The 22,043-nt window shown below is 34.3% G+C and overlaps 1 protein-coding gene across 1 annotated transcript; it reads left to right on the forward strand.

Moving 5' to 3' along the window:
- The first annotated feature begins 1,404 nt into the window (after positions 1-1,404).
- LOC125816122 (phospholipase A1 PLIP1, chloroplastic) lies at positions 1,405-10,097 on the forward strand. Its single transcript, XM_049495714.1, has 7 exons — positions 1,405-1,704; positions 1,844-2,096; positions 6,141-6,870; positions 7,242-7,769; positions 8,169-8,228; positions 8,319-8,735; positions 8,894-10,097. Exons 3-7 carry the CDS (start codon positions 6,187-6,189, stop codon positions 9,311-9,313), a joined length of 2,109 nt encoding a protein of 702 aa, XP_049351671.1. The 5' UTR covers positions 1,405-1,704; positions 1,844-2,096; positions 6,141-6,186; the 3' UTR covers positions 9,314-10,097.
- Positions 10,098-22,043: the final 11,946 nt, after the last annotated feature.

Consider the following 22,043-nt stretch of genomic DNA (forward strand, 5'->3'; position numbering starts at 1 on the left):
AAGTAGTGCACCCATAATAAAGAAATTTTAGATTCGCGATCAGTGTAATGAGGTTTGTGAATTATAGAGGATAGAGTATACATTGATCTTATTGGCCCTTAATTTCTTACCTCATGGAGGTAAACGATGGTTTGTGAAAGACCACGCACTCATGCAGTTAAATTTACTAATGACTTTAAATTAAATCTTAAGGTCTAGCTCTATCTCTCACCTTTCGAACTTTCAACTCAAATACAACAAACCAAACTAATTCTAATAAAAAATACAATGATAAAAAACCAAATCAATAAAACCCTAAAATATTGATCTACTTTTAAAGTCAGTCGTCAGCCGTTCACACATAAAAGTGAATAATGCCTGAATAGAGGATTTATTGATGAAGATACTTGTTAATTCAAATTCAAAAAAAAAAAAAAGTGTCATGACACCTTTTCATTTGCATAGTTTCTATGAGGAACAAACTAATTAAATAGTCTTGCTTCTTTTTTTCTTTTTGTTGTTTGTTTTGGGTATTTGGGTTGGCTGCCAGATAGGCAAAAATATCCGTGAGGAAACTTTAGCCGGGTGGCGAGAGACACCCTTGTTCCGCTGCATGCAACCGCACATTTGGCGCCAACTTTACTTAATACCTGAATTACCCTTCTATGTCTTTTTCTCGATTATATTCTTTCTATCACCTGTCGTATTTTGTTTCATGACTTAAATACCCTTTGTTGACTAATTGTTAGAGTAATATCTATACTATTTGATTAAGTTGATATAGTTATTATTAAATGTGGTCTCTAAATATACTCCTAATAGGACTTATCTCCAAGATGTAGGTTGAATTAAATATTCCCCTTGTTAGGACACTCACCGTGAACAATGAATAATTATTTCTTTCTTAGTGACTTAAATGATCTTCATCATTTTTGTATTTTCTTTATTTATATATTTAATTTCTAATAGACTTATTTAATTTGAGTTGTGAATTTATTAAAAATAATCTCTCTACTTTCACAAAATATGACTAAAACAACACACACATTACTTTCTTCAGATCTCACATATTGAATTATACTATATATGTTATTATATATATGATACAACGAGCATTACATATAAAAAATCTAATATAAAAACAATATAAGAATAGACTTTAAAATTTGAATTAAGTGAAAAGGAAATGGGGTTAATGCCAAGGTTAAAAATGTCAAATGAAAGGTGAAGATTCTCAAAGGCGCTTCAATCGCCACGTGACAAGATTCTCTTAAGCTGGTTTTTGTTATTCCACCCTGCCAATGCCCCTTATATAATTAAGTAGTAGTAATTCCCAGTAAACACTAATTAGCAGAGAGAGTGAAACATCTTTGGTGTTCATGTGCTTTCTCCGCACATGAAAATGTACCAAATATTTTCACTTTTCTCAATACGCATCTAAACAACATTTTATTTTTTCTTGTAAGTTTTAATTAAAAAATCGAGAGTTCTGATTGAATTCGGTGATGGATGATAGTGAACCGATTTCTTCGAGGTATTTTCCGGCAGATCGGAGTTTCTTCCTCTGCTTCTGAAGCTATCGGTTACGACTGGTTCAGGCGTCGGAGATTTAATTAATGCATTAAGAAAAACTCGCAATCGGAACTTCGAAGATCTGATTTAATCGAAACTTGAAGCTGCTCCGGGGAGTTGTATCAGCATTGTATGTTAATCATCTATTTGCAGGTATATTTAATTTTCGGATTGACAAAAAAATCTGTTTCTTCCTGCTCTTTGTGGTAGATTTTTGGATTAGAAGTTGGAGGCAAGAGCTTCTCACCTCATTATTCGAACTGGAAATGTCCTAAATTTTCCCCTTTTGCAGACGCATTGACTTTTATCAGGGAGGAAATTGATTCCAATTCTCCTAAGTTTTCCGGCAGAGAGATTAATTTGAGTGATCAGAGTTTCTTCCTCTGTTTCTGCTGTTCTCTGTTCAACGTGATGATTTGATTTATGCGAAAATTTGATGGCATTTTGGTTTCTCTGTTCCGGCGGATTTTGGAATCTGATTTGATCAACTCAGAAGTCGTGTGGAATCGTATGCGATCGTTGAATCAATCATAAAATATTTCCAGGTAATTATTTATTTATATTTTGCTTCATGCTAGTATATTTAAATTTTTCTTTCCACAATTTATTTTTTTTTAAAATGATTTCTCAGTATCACTGATATATTAAAGATATAATTACATTTCAATATTTTTGAGTGGTCTATTTTATAAAAAATAGACTATAGGTTTGCCTTATGAATCATTTAAGTTTTTTTAAAAAAAAAATGAGGTAAGCGGGGTCATAACTTGGGAATCGAGTCCTCACCAGAGTTTAAATAGTCAATCAATTGAGTTATTAAAATTCTTACGAATTAGTTATATAAATAAATTTTGTATATTTGGAGTAGCGCCGAAAAGAAAAAACCAATATTAAATTGTCATATTTTTCAGTATGGACTTGGTACATTGAATTGTTCAGAAATGACAAAATCTGTTTTTTTTAAAAGTTTGTTCTTATTGGTCTTGTGGTCAATATTATGAGTAAATGTTGATGGAGTTGTTATTCTTAAATGCTGATATAGTTTGTTAGTAGATGGTTCACTTCATTAACACGTATAACATATAGTAGCTCCTTTTAATGCTTTTATTTATGTGCCATGCTTTGGAGTAAAATTGAGTTTAAATTTTACTACTATATAGTTTGACACTGATTTAAAAGAACGTCAATTTCCTTTTCAATACCTTTTTAAAAGAAGAAGAGGAAATCATAATTATAGAGCTGGAGTAGAATCTACTTTTGAAGCATTAATGAGTTATTTCCTAAGTAGTTGAACTGCAATCATAATTGCAAGCCGCAAGGTGTTTAAACTTTAAAACGCCATAATAAAGAGACAAATTAAGAGTAAGTTTTTTTAATATTTATATAATCATAGAATTTTCATTTTATTAGATCACACATAATTTCATATTTTAATCAGACTTACCTATATAAATATTTTTTAAATAATCTGATATGTGACCATTAATTGACCCATAGCTTAAAATTGATTGATAGCAGAAAGTTCATATAATCGACTCAAACTAATTTGAATTGAGACATAATTATTTGTATGTTTCTTGTAGAAGTTACGTGAGCATTATTTGTTCCCCTAACGTAATGTAATTGCTAAACCAATAGAGTTGGCAAGCTTTCTCCGAGAGATAAGGTAAAGCAGGGATTATTGAGTAAGATAAATTAAGTTAGTATTATGGATGAGATACAAATTGGACAAGTAAAAGAAAATAGAAGAAATATTATTAATTAGCTAGCCAAGAACTTTCTGGTAGTAGGTGTTCTTTAATAAGGAGCCTCTTTTTTAGTTTATGGTTTTCAAGTTGTCACTACTTTCCAAATTAAGGTTGTTCACGGTTTGATTTTAAATTGTTTCAAATTTATTGAATAAATTGATATTTATTTGAGTTTGATTTCAACTTTTGAGAAATCGATGATATTTGATTTGATTTTTTAAAAAACATATCAAACCATATCGACAAATATAATTAAATTGTATGAAACACAATATATTAATTATACCAAAAACTGAATGTTCATTCATATATAAAGGGAAAAGGAATATATTTGTAACATTATTATTCCGTCCGTGTTATATTACTTATCCACATTACCAAAAATATTTATCAAAAATTAATTATTTTATTTAAAATGAAGATAGATTTTTTGCCCTTAAAATTAATTGTTTTTGCAAGTTTAAAGAATATTGATCACCTACACAAATAGTTCTAAAGTATTCCACTATTACTACTAGTAATATTTTTTCGTATACACAATTAGTCAAAACAGTGATTAATGAGTGTATATTTAGTAATGATGAATAAGACGCACAAATAAAATATACCAAGAAAGCTAAATAGTAAAGGTATGTTACTTATCATATTTTTAAAAACATGTACTAAAAAGAAAGTAAACAAGGTGTATTAATATGAGCATAGAAAATACAGTTCGAATGTGAACATATTTAATTAAGGTGGTAGGGAAATTTATGGAGCTATTAAACTGTATGTACACTTACGCAATGACGATAACTCCGAGGATACAGTAATTTAAAGAACGATATGGTCAATGAAGGAGTTAGAAATTAGGAGTGACATATCTTCCCATACCCAAACTTCAGTTTCTACTTTCTTATCAAACCACTTATGTGTCATCCTCATCACTTTTCATGGGCTCCTCCTCCTTTCGTTTTATATTACTTCGTCGACATCTTTTAAACGGATATTGATAAATAACCTTTAATTAATATCCTTAAATATATCTCTTACTGGCAACATTTCAGTAATATTCTATGAATTGAAACAAATAAGGGTATAAATTTGAAAAAATATTTTTATTTTTATTTTTTAAGAAAAAGTTAAATATTTTTTAAACAAATTTAGTTTGTAAATCCTACTATCTAGTAAGTATGGATTTGGCACCCCTCTATTTCGTCAAGTGCACATCTAGATGAGAGACATGTGTCTTATTTAAATTTTTAAGGTCAAGATTATACTACATTAACAAATATTATAATCATAGTTAAGTCAACCAATTTTGGAAAACTACCCCTAAATGTGCATGGTAAGAACAAGATATTTTCTATAAATTTTGATATTCATTCATTTCATTTTATATTTTTTACTTAAATATTAAATTGTACGATATTTAAAGTGAGAATCAATTAAACAATTTTTTGTGCTATGTTCTTGAAATATTTTATATGTTAGAAAAACGAAATAAAAGATGTGAATAATTATCAATGTAGACAAAAACCTTAAAATAAAAATAAAAAACGGTAAATAAAAAATTAAAAAAAAAAGACGAGAAATTATTAGAACTACAAATGTGAAATATCAAAATTACCACACTTTAGCAAGAGGAGAAAGTGTGGCTACGTACTGTGTTTGAAGGGAAAAAAAGAAGTATGTTTTAAAATTTGTTTGTTAGGAATAAAAGAAAATTCTAATATTTTAAATAAAAAAATATAAAATGAAATCAATGAATATCAAATTTATAGAAAATATATTGTTCTTACCAATTTAGGAAGTTGTTTTCTAAAATTGGTTGACTTAACTATGGTTATAATATTTGTTAATGAAATATAATCTTGACCTTAAAAATTTAAATAAAACACATGTCTCTTATCTAGATGTGCACTTGACAAAATTGAGGGAAGGGGTAATGGAGGGGAGTCAAATTTAGCAAGTATCTAGCGTAGATCTAGGAATAGTTAGGTTTATTCCAACATCCCTCACCGCCCCCCACGTGCCCATTGTTTCTCCTTAAGACTAATTCATCACCTAGTAATACAAAATTCAACGCCATCGTTCTTTTCATGAAAGATTGGAGCTCAAATTTGTTTCCATTGTTGAAGTTTAATACTGATCTTCTTCTTCGACATTAAAATTGAGGGATTCTACATAGAAATCGACAGCAAAATTATGCTTATTATGTCATATTCATAGCTGGGGACAAATATTTGTTCTTTACAAAGGTACGTACCTAGTTACTCTTTCGTGTGAACTTCACAAGGATAATGTAGTATCCACACGCATGATGCAACAGCGACATGGATACCTAATTACTCTCTCCATCTCAAATTATTTGTGTGTTTCTAGTTTACACATTCCTTAAGATGAAATTTTGGTTATTTATGTCTAGTTATATAATACTTCTGGTAATTTTCTCAACACACGTTAGATCTCTCGTAAGACTTCTAGTAAGTCAAATTTTGGTTTACAAATATGAAACGGTTGTAAATTCCAAGGAGGAACATTAATTGGTATTGAACTCTCTACTAGGAGTACTATATTACTGTTTCATTATAGGTCGGTCCAATTACTGTTATGCCCATATCCTTTTGATAGAACAGGCAAGCTAAGTAAGGATAAACTAGTCATGTTCAAATTCCTTTTTAATTTGTGCTTTGCCGTTGTTAAACAGAATCATCCTTTGTGTGTTCGTTGTGCACAAAGCATACTTTTGTCATGAATAGCTTATTTATAAAGACTCATCTTATTTACTGTTTAGAATTCAACAAGCCTCCAACAGACCTTCTTACTTATCTCTCCTTGATTTCTTCTTCTAATGTATAGGTTTTAGGTTGCTACAACAAGTGATCAAGTCTCTTGGCGATTAATCATGGCATGTAGTTGTATATCCATAATGAACACTCCTATGAACAGAACCTCTAAAGATGCCTGGATGGAGCAAGACAACTTTCGGAGGTCATTTCCGAGCAAAGGGACTCGTGAAAAAGCTCAAATGAGAAGATCCTATTCCGATAATCACCTGTCTTGTCGTGCTAATCGTATCCAGAGTTTAGAAACTCATCCAAAATTGAAGAGTAGTCGTTCTACAGGAGGTCCCTTTAAAATTCAGTTGTCAAGTTCGTTCCTCCCTGATTCTCTTCGGTCATTCCTGTTTGATATCGAGACCAGTAAGGATATTAACATAGACGATGTTATCTTCGAAAGTGGTCATGATCATGATCATGATGATGACAACGAAGGGATAGAGACTGAGGAAGAGACAAGAAGGTCCAATTGGATTCGAAGGCTTGTGGAGCTAAAGAGAAATTGGATAGAGAAACAGAAGGATGATGATGCAGAGATGCGTGAAGACAACCTGGAGAATAGTGGTGAAGACTGCGAGGACGAAGGTTGTGAAGTAGACTATGAGGATGACAATGAGGAAGCTGACGAGATGATCATTGATAGAGAATCATTCTCCAGGTTGTTAAGGCGAGTTTCATGGTCAGACTCCAAGCTTTTCTCTAAGCTGGCATTCTTATGCAACATGGCTTATGTTATTCCCGAGATCAAGGTTTGTTCACTTATCCAGGACATACATAAGGTTTTTTGTGCATATTTTTCTTTTTCTGGAAGTCTGATTGCTAATCCCACCATGATAGCCAATTATCCTGTCATAGCCCTATGTAAAACAAGCTAGGTAGATTTCCCTGGGAAACCATATCCTGTGCTCAACAAAGGGCTTCCAGTACAGTCCCAAACACCTGCCTTACGTGATCTTAAATAAGGTCACCATGGCTGTGCATCGATAAATTAGCCATGTAATCAAAGAGGGACCTAGAACAATTCAAGCCTCTCAATCAACATGCATGATTAATTAGTTAGTATCTATTTCAATTATTCTCATCAAGTCTAATAATTGAAAATCATTCGTCCAATATGCAGGCCAGGGATTTAGAAAGATGCTATGGTCTGGACTTTGTAACATCTTCCTTGGTAAAAAAAGCAGAAGCTATGGCTATCAAAGCCAAGTTCGACAAGGATTCAATTCGTGTGCCAGTAACATCATCAGATAATTCAGTGCCTAATCCAGATAAAACAGAGGAAATTGAGCATAAGCGTCTACCTCCGCCATTAGTTGCTTATGATATAGCAGCCTCAGCAGCATCTTATGTCCAATCCCGTGCTAAGGGCCTATTATCAGTTGGCAGTGAGTCCAAATTGGTAGTTGATGATGCGACCTTGAAAGCTAACAAAGGGTGTTCAGCAGATGAAAAAGACAACTCTTCCCAAAGAGTATACAAGTCAGAGATGGCTGCATATGTAGCTGCATCAACAATGACAACAATGGTTGCTGCTGATGAGAAACAAAAGCTGGAGGCAGCGAGGGACCTTCAATCACTTCAGTCCTCACCTTGCGAATGGTTTATTTGTGATGACTTGACCACATATACTCGCTGTTTTGTTATTCAGGTAATTCCTTTCTAGTAAACTTGACGACAAACAATGGAACATGAAAAAGTGTAGTGAAATAGCACAACTCAAATAAACAATTGAATCTGCAATCAAAGTGGGACACTGAAAAAGAAACTCTTCGTTTCATTTCATATGACAGTGTTTGACTTACCACGAAGTTTAAGATAAAAAGGAGTTTTGGAATTTGTGATCTTAAACAGGCCACATTCCAATGGCTATAAAAAAATGTCATATTAAGAGTGAAATGGAAAGTTTAAAGTTAAACTATTTCCAATATGGAAAGGTGGCGTTCTTTTTTGGAATGGATTGAAAAGGAAGAGTGTCATATAAATTTAACGAGTGTGGATATTATTCACGTTCATCCAGATTGACAAGTTATCCATGTGTGAACTGCAGGGATCAGACTCATTGGCTTCATGGAAGGCAAATCTCTTCTTTGAACCCTGCAAATTTGAGGTAGGCATCACAAGTGACTCTCTGTAATCTTGTTTTTATAAATATGGGAAAGATGAACTGAATCAGCAACTAATAATTTCATTGTCACAGGAAATGGATGTGTTGGTTCATCGAGGAATTTATGAAGCTGCAAAAGGAATTTATGACCAATTCATGCCAGAGATAATGGAGCATCTGCAGAGGTTTGGCAACAAGGCAAAGTTTCAGTTTACTGGCCATTCTCTTGGAGGAAGCCTCTCACTTCTGGTCAACTTAATGCTGCTAACTCGGAAGGTCGTCAAACCATCCTCTCTTCTACCAGTTGTCACTTTTGGATCACCATTTGTGTTCTGTGGTGGTCAAAAGGTGCTCAATGATTTGGGTTTAGATGAGAATCATGTGCAGAGTGTGATGATGCATAGAGACATTGTTCCGCGGGCATTTTCATGCAACTACCCAAACCATGTGGCCCAAGTCCTCAAACGTTTAAATCGTACATTCAGATCCCATCCTTGTCTGAATAAGAATGTGAGTACACACTCTCATACATTGTTTCTAGATTTAAAATTTTGAAGCTACTTCAAACCCCATCTAAAACATAGAAGAACCAAGTTTTACAACTCAATGTTACTTCTAGCTTTGTGTAACAATCTAACCCACCCTGGGATGCGTGCTTATTCTTGCAGAAACTTCTATACTCTCCAATGGGAAAGATATTCATCATCCAGCCTGATGAGAAGTCATCTGCCCCTCACCCTCTGCTTCCTCCAGGCAGTGGCATTTATTCCCTAGACAGCACCAGTTGTGCATTTACTAGGAGAGCTCTCAGAGTCTTTTTGAATTCTCCACACCCATTAGAGATTCTAAGTGTCCCTACAGCATATGGTTCTGGTGGTACAATCCTCAGAGACCATGACTCGAGCAATTATCTGAAGGCTGTGAACAACATTATAAGGCAACGCACAAAACTACTTGTCCGGAGAGTAAGAAAACAGAGAAACCTGATTTGGCCGTTATTGGCTTCACAATCTCCACATGCATGGAGCCATGAGCGTGACATAGAAGATAGAGGATTATTAAGAAAGGAAATAATGTCAAGCGTTTGATTTCCTAGTGAGAATTCATACCCCCTCCATTGTGCCTTCTCTTGCCCCAGACCTGCCAAATTATAAATCTATTACAAAAGCTCAACCTCATTTGAGAATTGTTCTACCCAATTAGAACCTATAAGTTATCCTGCAACCTATGATCTTTAGGGAACTATAAGAGGGAGAGATGGTTCAGCCTATTATAATTTATATGAAGACTGTCAATGTACCTTATAGCAACAAAGCACATAAGCAAAGGAGCTTGGTTTGACTACTTTGGTGCATGATATCAGTAGCCATACTTTGGAAAAGAAGAATGGATATAGTAATTACTGAAATCACAAGAGGGAAATGTTGTCAAATTATATCATCTTCTATATTCTACCGAGTCAAAACACCTTTTCAAGTAATTGTATCATGGAAATAGTTGTTTATAGTGTAAATAAAGTGTCAACTTGTGACTTGTGAAGTCTTACTTGAAAACTAGTGATAAGAATTTCGTAAGCTCCTCTCATCATACACACAGTATGGGATCACCACAGGTTCATAATGCTCTCCTCATCACAAGTCACAACCAAGAAGCTATACTAAATTGTCCTACATTGTTCAACGTTGTTTCAAGTACCAATGTGAACACTGCATCCATACAAAGCACAGACGTGTTACTGTTATAGAAACCCACACTCCTTTCAGAAATGAAAAGAGAACGTTTCAAGAGTTTGTCAAAGTGCACAACAGATTCAAAAGGTGATGTCTGTATCTGTATAATTTTATATTTATGAGAAGCAGTGCTCTCTTTCAAGTTTCAATTGTCACTCCCTGTTTGATTGAGAACTACACTGGCAGACCATATACAACTTGTACGTTTATAGTAGTTATTTTCTTGTTGCTTTGATAATGATTTACTTCACCTATCAAAAGATGAACTACCGGCAGCCAAAAGTGTCATAAACAAGGTAAAATCACAAGTCCAACAACAACAACATACCAGTGAAATCCACAAGTGGGGTCTAGAAAAGTAGAATGTACAAGCGATAACCTAAACACAAGCAACAACTGGTGGAATTACAATTCTAAATGAACAAACAAGTAGTTGTCCACCAACAGTCATATTCTATTTGACTTGGGACAAATTTGAAAAGACATATTACCTATTTTTACGAAGTAAAGTAAACAAACAGAGATTAGCTATATTCAACCTGGAGATTTTTCATCTTATTCCTTCTTCTCATCTTCCTCAACCTCCACTTGCTTATACAAGACTGTAAGGTATTTTTCCTGTAGCTTAGCTACTTGAAAGGCATCAAGAATGGTGGTAGGGATTCTCATAACCACGATAGGCTTTAATATCTGGCTTCAATCCTGAAATAAAGCAGGACAAGTAGAACGTCTCCTGTAAACCGGGATAGGCAGAAATCATGGCGGACATGGCCTCCTCAAACCTTTCTAGGTATTTTTCAACATCCATATCTCCGCTCTGTTCAACACTGTTAAATTTGCGCATTACGTCCATGGGTTCAGCACCAAACCGTTGACAAATGTCCACACAGAACTTCTCCCAAGTAATTACTGACTCTCCATGGCCCTAAACATAGCATTCGTACCAGTATTCAGCTTTCCCGTTAATGTTCAGTGAAACATACTCCATTTTCAGATGATCTGGAATCTGACAAAGCTTGAAACAGCTGTTGCATCGCCTTATCCAGAACCTAATGTTTTCAATGATGGAAACTTAAGAAGGAGAAATAAAAAGATACGTAAGGAGAGAAAGTAATTTGCTGAAAACACTTAATCCTTTTATTCATGACTTCAAGCCTATAAATAGGCAAATACTTAACAGAATAATCAATTAAATAGGACACATATCAGTCCCATTATCAACTTACTCCTAAAATAGAGCACATGACTCCTAAAGCAACTATAACACTTTACTGCACTAATTCCTTAAAAACAGAACAACCTGCAAACTACTACAATCAAAAAAGGAATCAAAACTCCTAAAGACTAGGTCAACTGATAAAAGAATAACGACTAAAAATCCAACAGTTGCCCCCTTAAACTGATGTTTTCTAACAGTCAGTTTATATCTTTGATTGTACATACACTTAGCAGCCTTCTAAGTTTCATGAATGACTCCGTCTTCAGGGCCTTGGTGAAAATATCGGCAACTTGATCTTCACTCCTGCAGTAAATCAGATCAATAGTTCCATTATTGCTAAGATCTCTTAAGAAATAAAACTTCACATCAATGTGCTTGCTTCTTTCTTCCATGTAGCACTGGATTCTTGGATAGCTGAATTGCTGAATCATTGTCACAAAAAATCTTAGTGGCTTCTGTTTGCTTGAATTTTAACTCCTCCAAAAGTCTCCTCAACCAAATAGCTTGACAAGCACAAGCAGTCGCAGCAACAAACTCGGCTTTTGTAGTAGACAAAGTGACAATTGGTTGCTTCTTAGCTGACCACGAAATAGCACCGGACCCTAGCATAAAAGCATAACCTGAAGTGTTTTTCCTGTCATCACGATCACCAGCATAATCACTATCCGTATACCCAAGAAGATTGGAATTTTCACTCTTCTTATAAACTAGTCCAAAGTCTCTCGTTCCTTGCAAGTAACGGAGAATTCTCTTGGCTGCCAGCAAGTGCATTTCTGTGGGATTCTCCATGTACCTGCTGATTAAACTCACAGAGTACATTATGTCAGGCCTTGTAGCAGTGAGATACATCAAGCTTCCCACGATTTGCTTGTAAAGTGTGTTGTCAACCTTTATTCCAGTAGGATCTTTGTGCAACTTCAAACCAAGTTCAACAGGAGTATCAACTGGATTGCAATCCATCATCCGAAATATTTCTAGAATTTCCCTTATATACTTCTTCTGAGAAATAAAGATCCCCTTTTCAGATTGTACTACCTCTATGCCAAGAAAGTAATGCATCAATCCTAGGTCGGACATTTCAAACTCATCCATCATTGACTTCTTGAATTCCTCAAACATGACACCACAATTTCCAGTAAAAATGAGATCATCAACATACAAGCAGATAATGAGCATTTTTCCTTTATCCCCAATCTTAACAAAAAGTGTATGCTCATAAGGACATTTCAAAAAACCAACTTTTAGAAAATAGCCCTCAATGCGACTATACCAAGCTCGAGGAGCTTGTTTTAGACCATAGATGGCCTTTTTTAATCTATAAACCTTATGCTCATTTCCAATTTCAACATAACCAGGGGGTTGTTCAACAAATACTTGTTCCTCCAAGTGCCCATGTAGGAACGCCGACTTGACATCTAGCTGGAAAATAGGCCAAGAATTCTGAGCTGCCAATGCGATAACCAATCTGATTGTATCATGCCTAGAAACAGGAGAAAATACTTCTGTATAATCGATCCCATGTTGTTGCTTATACCCCTTGGTCACTAAACGCGCTTTGTACCTGTCAACTTCGCCATTTTCCTTCAACTTTGTTTTGAACACCCACTTCAGTCCAATGGTTTTCTGTCCCTTTGGAAGATCGGACAACTCTCAAGTATCATTTCGTTTAATAGCATCAATTTCATCATCCATTGCTTTTCTCCATTTTTCTTCCTTTACAGCACTCTCATAAAAAATAGGGTTGCAATCTGAAAATAAAGCAAAGTGAGTAATTGGATCTTCAATTCCAGTTACCTTGTAATCCTTCATCCAAGCAGGCCTTCTTCTAACACGCCCAAGAGTTTGAGTTGCTTCTTCATTTGCAACAGCAACTGGTGGGGAAGTTATAGGGGCCGAATCTGATGAATTTTCAAGTGTACAAGGTGCTGAAAATTGCTCTTGTTCCACGTCACTGTCACATAGGATTTGGGTAGCAGGCTGTTGCCTATTCCAATCCCAAGTGCTTTTCTCATCAAAAGTAACGTCCCTGCTGATAACAATCTTCTTAGTCAACGGACTAAACAACTTATATGCTTTGGAAGACTCACTCACACCAAGAAAAATACATTTTTCAGCCTTATCATCAAGTTTCTTCCTCTTTTCATCCGGGACATGGGCATATGCAATGCATCCAAAAATTCTAAAATGATCTACTGTTGGTTTTCTCCCATTTCATGCCTCCTCGGGTGTCATATTTTTAACAGAAAAAGTTGGACTTCTGTTTAGAATATGAACACTCCAATTCACTGATTCTGGCCAGAAAGTTTTTGGAATGCTTCCTCTCAATAACATACTTCTCACCATGTTGAGGATGGTTCTGTTTTTCCTTTCCGACACACCATTTTGCTGTGGTGTATACGCAGCTGTAAGCTCTCTCCGAATGCCATGCTTTGCACAAAACTCTTCAAATTCTTTTGAGCAGTATTCGCCACCACGATCAGTTCGGAGAGCCTTAATGATTTTCCCTGCTTCATTTTCCACACGAACTTTGAAGTTTTTAAATATTGATAAAGCTTCAGATTTTTCTTCCAGAAAATAAACCCAAGTTTTTCTTGAAAAATCATCAGTAAAAGTAATTAAATATCGTTTACCTCCATTAGACGTTGGGTTTATCGGACCACAAAGATCTGAGTGTACTTGTCACGACCCGAGAGTACCCCCTAGTCGTAACATGGCGTATTCGACCCCGAAGGGATCTTATACGAGCCACATAGTCATTCATTGCATTCAATAATAAAAATAGTGCGGAATAATAAAAAAAAACTTATTTACATCCACACATTTAAACTTCATTAAAACAACTTTAAAAACACACAGCGGAAGTCTAAGTCTCACATGGCCATCTTAGACAGTCACAAAACATAAGTAGGGACACGGCCCTTTACAATCAAAAGAAGTCTATTAAGTCTATTACATGAACAAAAGAACTTAAAAGTCTTATCCTCGAATCCATGAGGACATACCAAGTCTTGGAGGAAAGCAATCCAACACTTCAAACTAGCTAGGAGGGATCACTTGCCGGAACCTACACTTATAGTAAAAATATGAAGAATATGGGTTAGTACACAAAATGTACTAAGTATGATGATCATGCAAGACATGCTTTAAAAGGGACATTTTGGTTAGAAACCATGCATTATGCCACTTTTTGAAGTACCATGAATAGTTGCATAAAAGACATACAATACAAGCATAAACATCAAGTAAGTCATAATATTACCTTTAAACAATTTCAACATGAAAACCTTTACCTTGGACCTTCACCTCAAGAAACCCTTATGGTATACCTCGTGCAATGTATGGATGGCGTCCCATACCACCATCCATACTAAGGCACCACATTAAGGTCACTTAAGGTAACTTATCATTCCTTTCTTTCACCTTTGCACAATATTCATACATAAGAGGTATATCATCACTTAAGACATGACAAGGGAAAATAACTCGTAATATAACCCAAGTATAACATGCATCTCATATTAAGCATTTGAGAGCCAACATTCTTTAATAACCTCATTTAGGCCACAATTGTATCACATACATTAGGATTTAGAGAAACTCACTATGACCCTCTCCAAGCCTACTCGTGCAATGTATAGGTAGCATCCCATACTACTACCTACACTTTGTAGAACCTATCAAGAAACCATAATGAAATCTCGCATGATGAGAAGTAAGCGTTTAACCGACATAGACCATGAGAGCTTGTCATGGAATCCGGTGTCATAAGTCCCCACACCGTAAAGAGGTGGTCTACTTGCCTAAGGAAGATCGGTATATATAGCTTAATGGATCCACTAGCTACCTATGCGGGCACATAGTTTATGGGATAAGGTAGACGATCATTGAAACTCATGCCTAACTAATGGGGGAGTTTCCATCTAACCAAATCCACTCGGTGCTTAGCCTACATTCCCATAGAATAGTTCGTTACCTTGACATTATCACATATGAGAGGTGCCATTGGCCTACCAACTCCAAATTACATTCATTAACACGTGAAAAGGTGCTTTAAGCCTACCGTTTCAAGGTTCATTTAGAAAAGCTCATTAACTCCTCTTGAAAGGGTGCCATGGGCCTACCGGTTCAAGTCTCATCATTAACCTTCATGGAAAGGTGTCATAGGCCTACCGACTCCAAGGTTCATTATAAGCTCGTGTGGAAGGGTGCCACTAGCCTACCGATCCGAGGATTCAACAATCAACAATATAATTATTTATACAAGAAAATGATGCATAAGCCCTACCAATTCAAGGTATACTTTATATTGAAGAATCATTCATATTCTATCATCAACATTCATGAGTGTCAAATTGAGAAATAATCTTTCAATAGCAACACCTTTACGTTCATAACATGATCACATTATCTTCATTGAATTCTCATTCATATAATGTCATGATAACACTCCAATTTCTCATACTATGCCTTTAAGGCCATGGTCACAATACATTCCATAATTAAACACCTCCACCATAAGTGGATCAAACCAAGCAAGAACAATTTTTATCCATAATATGAGATTAAGCCAACTTACCATCCTCCAAAGCCATAATAACCATTACTCAATTCCCAACAATTCTATCACCACAAGGTGATTCACCCATAATTTGCCCATAAGGCCACAATCCTCAATTCATCTATATACCAACAATTCATCATAAATAGATATACAAAACCATATAAATCAACAATACAATCCGATCTAAACACAATTTCATCAACATTAAATCATAGGCATTAAACCCACTTCATAAGCAAATTCGAGGCTTTTAATGAAAACATGGGTTCTTGAAGAAGTTTCATATAAAATCATCTTAAAATCATAAATACAACTTCAATTCACCAATATAATGACTTTGAAAACATTTTACCCATGAACCCATACCTAGAATGGAAAATAGAAGTTTTGTTCTTTGAAGACTTTTGAAACCCTTTTTAATGGACTCCTTGAAGGAAAGATAATCAAGGATCAAGGGTCTCCATACCTTTGCTATGATCTCCCACGAAATTTGATGAAGAAAGCCTTGAATCCAAAGCCCTAGCTCCCACTTCTTCTTCTTCTTAATGGAGGATTGTAGAGAGGGAAATGTTTTAGGGATGGGAATTGAACTAATGGTATCTAGGAAATAATATATGTCCTTTGGAAGAATGGTCCAACACTTAGAAAAAAAAATGAGGCGGGTGAACAGTAACCACGCCTACTGGAAATTGCATTTTCCTGCCGAACAGATTTTACGAAAATGGGAATAACTTCTTCGTCCGAACTCCAAATGAGATGAAACAAAGTGCGTTAGGTAGCTAACTCAAAGGGCTTTCCATGGATATATTATTGGCCACCCAAATAATTTGTGTGCTAGGATATATGACCCTCCAAAGTAGACCCTCGAAAAAGGCTTCACTTGGAAATTTTGGATTTTGATACGGTTGCTCTAAAATTTGGGTTAGACCCATTTCCCACTCAATTTGACCCCCTAAACAAGAATATGAAGTCGGATTTTCGAAAAACGAAACGGATCTTTTTATATACAGCTAAATAAGTTTCCGGTAACTTCCGAAGCACATTTTTAAGAACTTTTTGGGTCAAATTCAGATATAATCATTTCATTAAGTTCTCGACTCCAAACTCACATGTGAGGCTCTAGTTTCACTCTATCATTTTCCGGGTCGTTACAGTACTAGCTCCAAAACATCCTTTGCTCTCCATGACTTTCCTTTGGGAAATTGAGAGCGATGTTGTTTGCCAACAACACATTCTTCACAAATTTTGGAAGGTGCAGTAATTTGAGAAAGACCAGTAACCATGTTTTTCCGTTGGAGTGTTTTCAAACCTCCAAAACTCAAGTGACCATAACGGAAGTGCCACAACAAGGATGAATCCTTTACTTCAGCCATCAAACAGGATTGGATGCTATCAATCCTTAGTGTAAATAATCTGTTGAAGCTCATTTGAACTACTGCAATAGCTCCTCTCACAGGATCATAAATTTCACACTCGCCCTTCTTGATAGTGATGACATAACCCTTTTCTTGCAACTGACCAGCACTAAGTAAATTACTTTTCAAGTCAGGAACATACAACACATTAGTAATTGTTTCCACAAAATCATTCTTGGTTTTAATCTTGATGTCACCTTTCCCCATCACTTCCACAGTTGAACAATCACCAAACGCTACAGTAGAGTGGAAATTTTCGTCTAGAGATGAAAAAGAAAATTTACTTCCACACATGTGATTACTGCATCCAGTATCTACATACCAAATATTAGACTCATATTTTGTTCCACCATGGACAGCCATTAACAATGTTTCTACTTCCTTATTTTCGACAAAATTGGCACTTTCACATTTTTCTTTGTCATTAGGAAGTCTAGTGTAACAATCTGATGCATAGTGACCAAATTTGTGACATCTATAACACTCTACCTTCGATTTGTCATGATCTCGACCTCTGCCTTGAGACTGATCAGTGCTGGTTTTGTAATTTCTGCTGAAATCTCTTCCTCCACGATCTCCTCTTCCTCTTCCTCCACGATCTCCTCTTCCTCGGCCTCTACCTCTACCTCTATAGTTGCTGGAATAAGTATTAGTAGAAGCCTTCAACGCTTGCTCCTGCACTCCAGAACTTTTGTTCATCTTCTGTTCATGAACCAATAAAGAACTTTGCAGTTCATCAAGAGATAGTTCATCTATATCCTTTGATTCTTCAATTGAACAGACAACATAATTATATTTTGATGTCAGAGATCGTAAAATCTTCTCCACAATGGCTACATCACCTATCTTCTCACCATGGAAGCGCATCTTGTTGGTTATTTCCATGGTTCTAGCACAATAGTTTGTCACAGATTCTCCTTCCTTCATCTCCAGTGTTTCAAAATCCTTTCTCAAAGCTTGAAGCTGTGCACGCTTCACCCTGCTTGAGCCTTGATACTTCTTCTTCATGGAATCCCAAATATCCTTGGAAGTTTCTTTGCAAAGAATAGTTTCCAGGATGGGACGATCAATTGCCTGAAAGAGATAATTCTTCGCTTTCAGATCTTTCAGCTTTTTTGCTTCCAACTCTGCCTTTTGAGCATTCGTCAAAACTTCGCCTTCCGCCGGAGTGTCGATGCCGTCCTTAATAATTGGCCAATACTCTTTTGACCGTAAGAAATTCTCCATCAACATGCTCCAATGGTCATAATGACCATTAAAGCGAGGAATTGCTGCTTGCACCAAATTATTTTCAGTAGCCATTAGATAATATGAAAAGAAATTTGTGGCTGCCTCACTTGTTTTCACTCTTTGAATAACGTGGCGCTGATACCACTGATGGAAACTTAAGAAGGAGAAATAAAAAGATACGTAAGGAGAGAAAGTAATTTGCTGAAAACACTTAATCCTTTTATTCATGACTTCAAGCCTATAAATAGGCAAATACTTAACAGAATAATCAATTAAATAGGACACATATCAGTCTCATTATCAACTTACTCCTAAAATAGAGCACATGACTCCTAAAGCAACTATAACACTTTACTGCACTAATTCCTTAAAAACAGAACAACCTGCAAACTACTACAATCAAAAAAGGAATCAAAACTCCTAAAGACTAGGTCAACTGATAAAAGAATAACGACTAAAAATCCAACATTCAAGGTCAAAATCCGGGAATTTAAGTTTTAATTTTGTGGGTTTGTATGGAGCATCCATGATTGAGTGGAATGTGGAGGTGAGCTGGTTGTGCTCTGTTTCAAGCTTATCAAGTCGTTGCTTGTTGTCGGTAACAAACAACTGAAACTGCAACTCCATTCGCTTAATACCTGAGTTTTTGGTCAATATCAGCCATGGCAGATTTTTTGGAAAAAATAAGCTCAAATGAGTTAGGGTTTTGATCTGTGAATAAAGGAGCGTACGGGTATTTGTAGGAGTTAATATGTCAAAAGATACTCAACTATAGGAATTAATTTAGCAAAGTCATTAAAGTTTATTTTATATCAATAAAATTATTCAATTTAGACTTTTGTATTAATAAAATCACTCAACTTAGACATTTGTATCAATAAAATCACTCAACAAAATTTATCATTAATTTTTTTCCATGTCATATATATAGACCCTACAAATAAATAAAATTAAAGAAAACTAATTTAAATTTTTTATGGGTAAACTTAATTAGTGAAACAAATACTCTTATTGTATTATCTTAATTTACTAATTACTAAATAAAAAGAAATAATTAGGAGTTTTATTTATTGGTCCACTAGTGTATCTGTTTCTTAGAATTAGCAGAAACAAATTATCGATGACATTTGTATTCACAAATCTAATTAGGACCTATTAGACTGAATAAGAGTACTAAAATATTTAAAATTGTGACCTCAATTAATTACATTTAGATATATCATAACTGACACTTATCTTCAACAATGCAAAAACTAAATAACAGTGCTCGAATAAAATTTGTCTTTTTTTCTTTTGTAACTTTTAAAAAAAAAAAAACTAAATATAAAAAATAATTTTATATATTATAGTACTTTTCCATTGAAGCTTAAAATTTATTTTGGCTCTGTAAATCTTGATCCTTTTTTATAATGTTAATTTTTCAACTTAATTCTTTGCTTTAACTAGTCAGTTTTGTGTAAATGCTTTTTTTTTGGAAATAATAATAATAATAATAATGTCATAATGCTTACATACTTTAATATTATAAAAGTATTTATTTCATTAATTAAGTTTGCTCGTAAAAGTTTATTAACGATTTTTTTAAAAATTTATTTATAGGGTTCATATTTATATGACATAAAAGAATAATTTATTTTGTTATATCAAGTGTTTTTTTAATGATAAATTTAGTTAAGTGATTTTATTAATACAAAAGTCCAAGTTAAGTGATATTATTGATGCAAAATAAAGTTCAATGACTTTGTTAGATAAATTTCCAAAATTGAGTGACCTTTTGAAATATTAACTCGTATTTGTAGCACTGATCAGTTAAGAGCGTGGCCGGGTGTATATTCCATGCACTATGCTAACAAACTCACACACGACAATTCCACTGCCCACTATAATCGTACCCTTTTCCTAATGGGACAATAAACTACCCTAAGAATGCAAAGTTATTATTTAACTAAAAAATGAGACTGGACCAAATAGCCATTCCTTTTTGAGTTTTCCCATTTTGCTGGTTTTTCCCCAGAAATTCCATTATTCTCAAGCTGAGAAATTTAAGAATTAACTCGTCTCCGGAAACTTTACTGTTAATGTCGAAAAGATACGTCAAATATATCAAAATATTATTTAATCTTATATTCTTAAATATGTCATAAAAACTTGAAATTAATAATTGCTTAAAAAAACATATTTTTAAAACGAACTTAAAAAAATTAAATTAGATATGAGAAACATGTATATTAGTAAACTAGTATAAGGAGCTCTAGAATCTGAAACTCTAATATTTCTTCGAGGACTGCATCTGGCGGTCCAACGCAACCTAACGCTAACTGAGATTAACATCGATGCAAATGAGGTACTAACCTAAATCAATACTATTTGTACTATAATTACACTACTCATTATTGAATGTAGGCACCTCTTGCAACAACTGGTAATCCAGTTATAAAACATGTGTACAGGAGCAAAATTGGGTAGCCCAATAGATAGCACCAGGGACATATAGGGAGTCTATTGGGTTCACGTGAATTCATGTTTTTCTTATTAAATAATATATATTATTGTTATATTTTTAAAAAAATACTTAATTATATGTGTAAACGTATGCTCTAATAGTTATTGGTAATACTTTCGATGTTTTAATCTTTCAAAATTTTCAGAGCTAATATCTTAAAATATCATTATTGAATAATTGAATTATGAGAATTAATTAATCATTCAAAATTTTCAAGCCTATAATATTGAAGATTCTTAATTCTTTTTAGCGCTATATTTTTTTATATATATAATTAATCCAAGTGTAGGTTAAAACTGACGGTACTAGATGATATAACATACATTCAATCGATTTCAATATCTTCGACATGGAATATAGCTATGTATGTAAGAATTAATTTTGAATTTAGAATTTAAAAGTTGAACGGATTCAATAATAAGAACATAAAGGTCAAATCAGTTAAATTTATACTTTAAATCCGTCTTTCATAATGATGTATTCATCCTCTCAAAATCATGAGTATGCCTCTTTACCACATAACTAACTCTAATGTTTTTTTCTTCTGGTTGTAACCTTAAGCATTGTAGAGGCTGGTGCACCTGGCACACCTTTTGTAGTAGCTAACTCGTTGTACCTTTTCAGTAGTTAATGAAAGTTTTGATCTTTCCTGACAAAAAATTAGTAATCCTTCTATTTTGTGGCAATTTTCAATTTCGAGATTCAAATAAGTCTATCTTTAATTGTTTTATATATATTTTAACTATTTTGAATTGTCAATTATTATGACTTATAGTACTTTTTACATAGTTTACAAATATATAAATTTTATTTCAAAAAAATTGAAGATTCACGCACAAATTTTTGGTCAAACTTAAACTGTTTGACTCTCGAAAAAATGAAAAATGCCACATAAATTGAAACGGATGAGTACTAATAGTGATAAACTAGAGAAAGAAGATAGAACAGAATGCACTTTTTTCGTAATTAAACTGTTCATAATAATAATAATAGTGAATTAATTTCAAAATAGAAAAAAAATGAAACAAGAAAAGGAGAAATTGAGGATAGTTTGGTTAGAGGGTTAGAGCTAAGGCCCATAGCCAAGGCCCACACTACAGGGGACCGTGTCTCACTTCTAGATTGTTAGCCCAAAATGGATTACGTGTAGATGCGCATCT

The sequence above is a fragment of the Solanum verrucosum genome, unplaced genomic scaffold (assembly GCF_900185275.1).
Source record: "Solanum verrucosum unplaced genomic scaffold, falcon-dt-bn FXZP01000261.1, whole genome shotgun sequence".
NCBI classification, from domain to species: domain Eukaryota; kingdom Viridiplantae; phylum Streptophyta; class Magnoliopsida; order Solanales; family Solanaceae; genus Solanum; species Solanum verrucosum.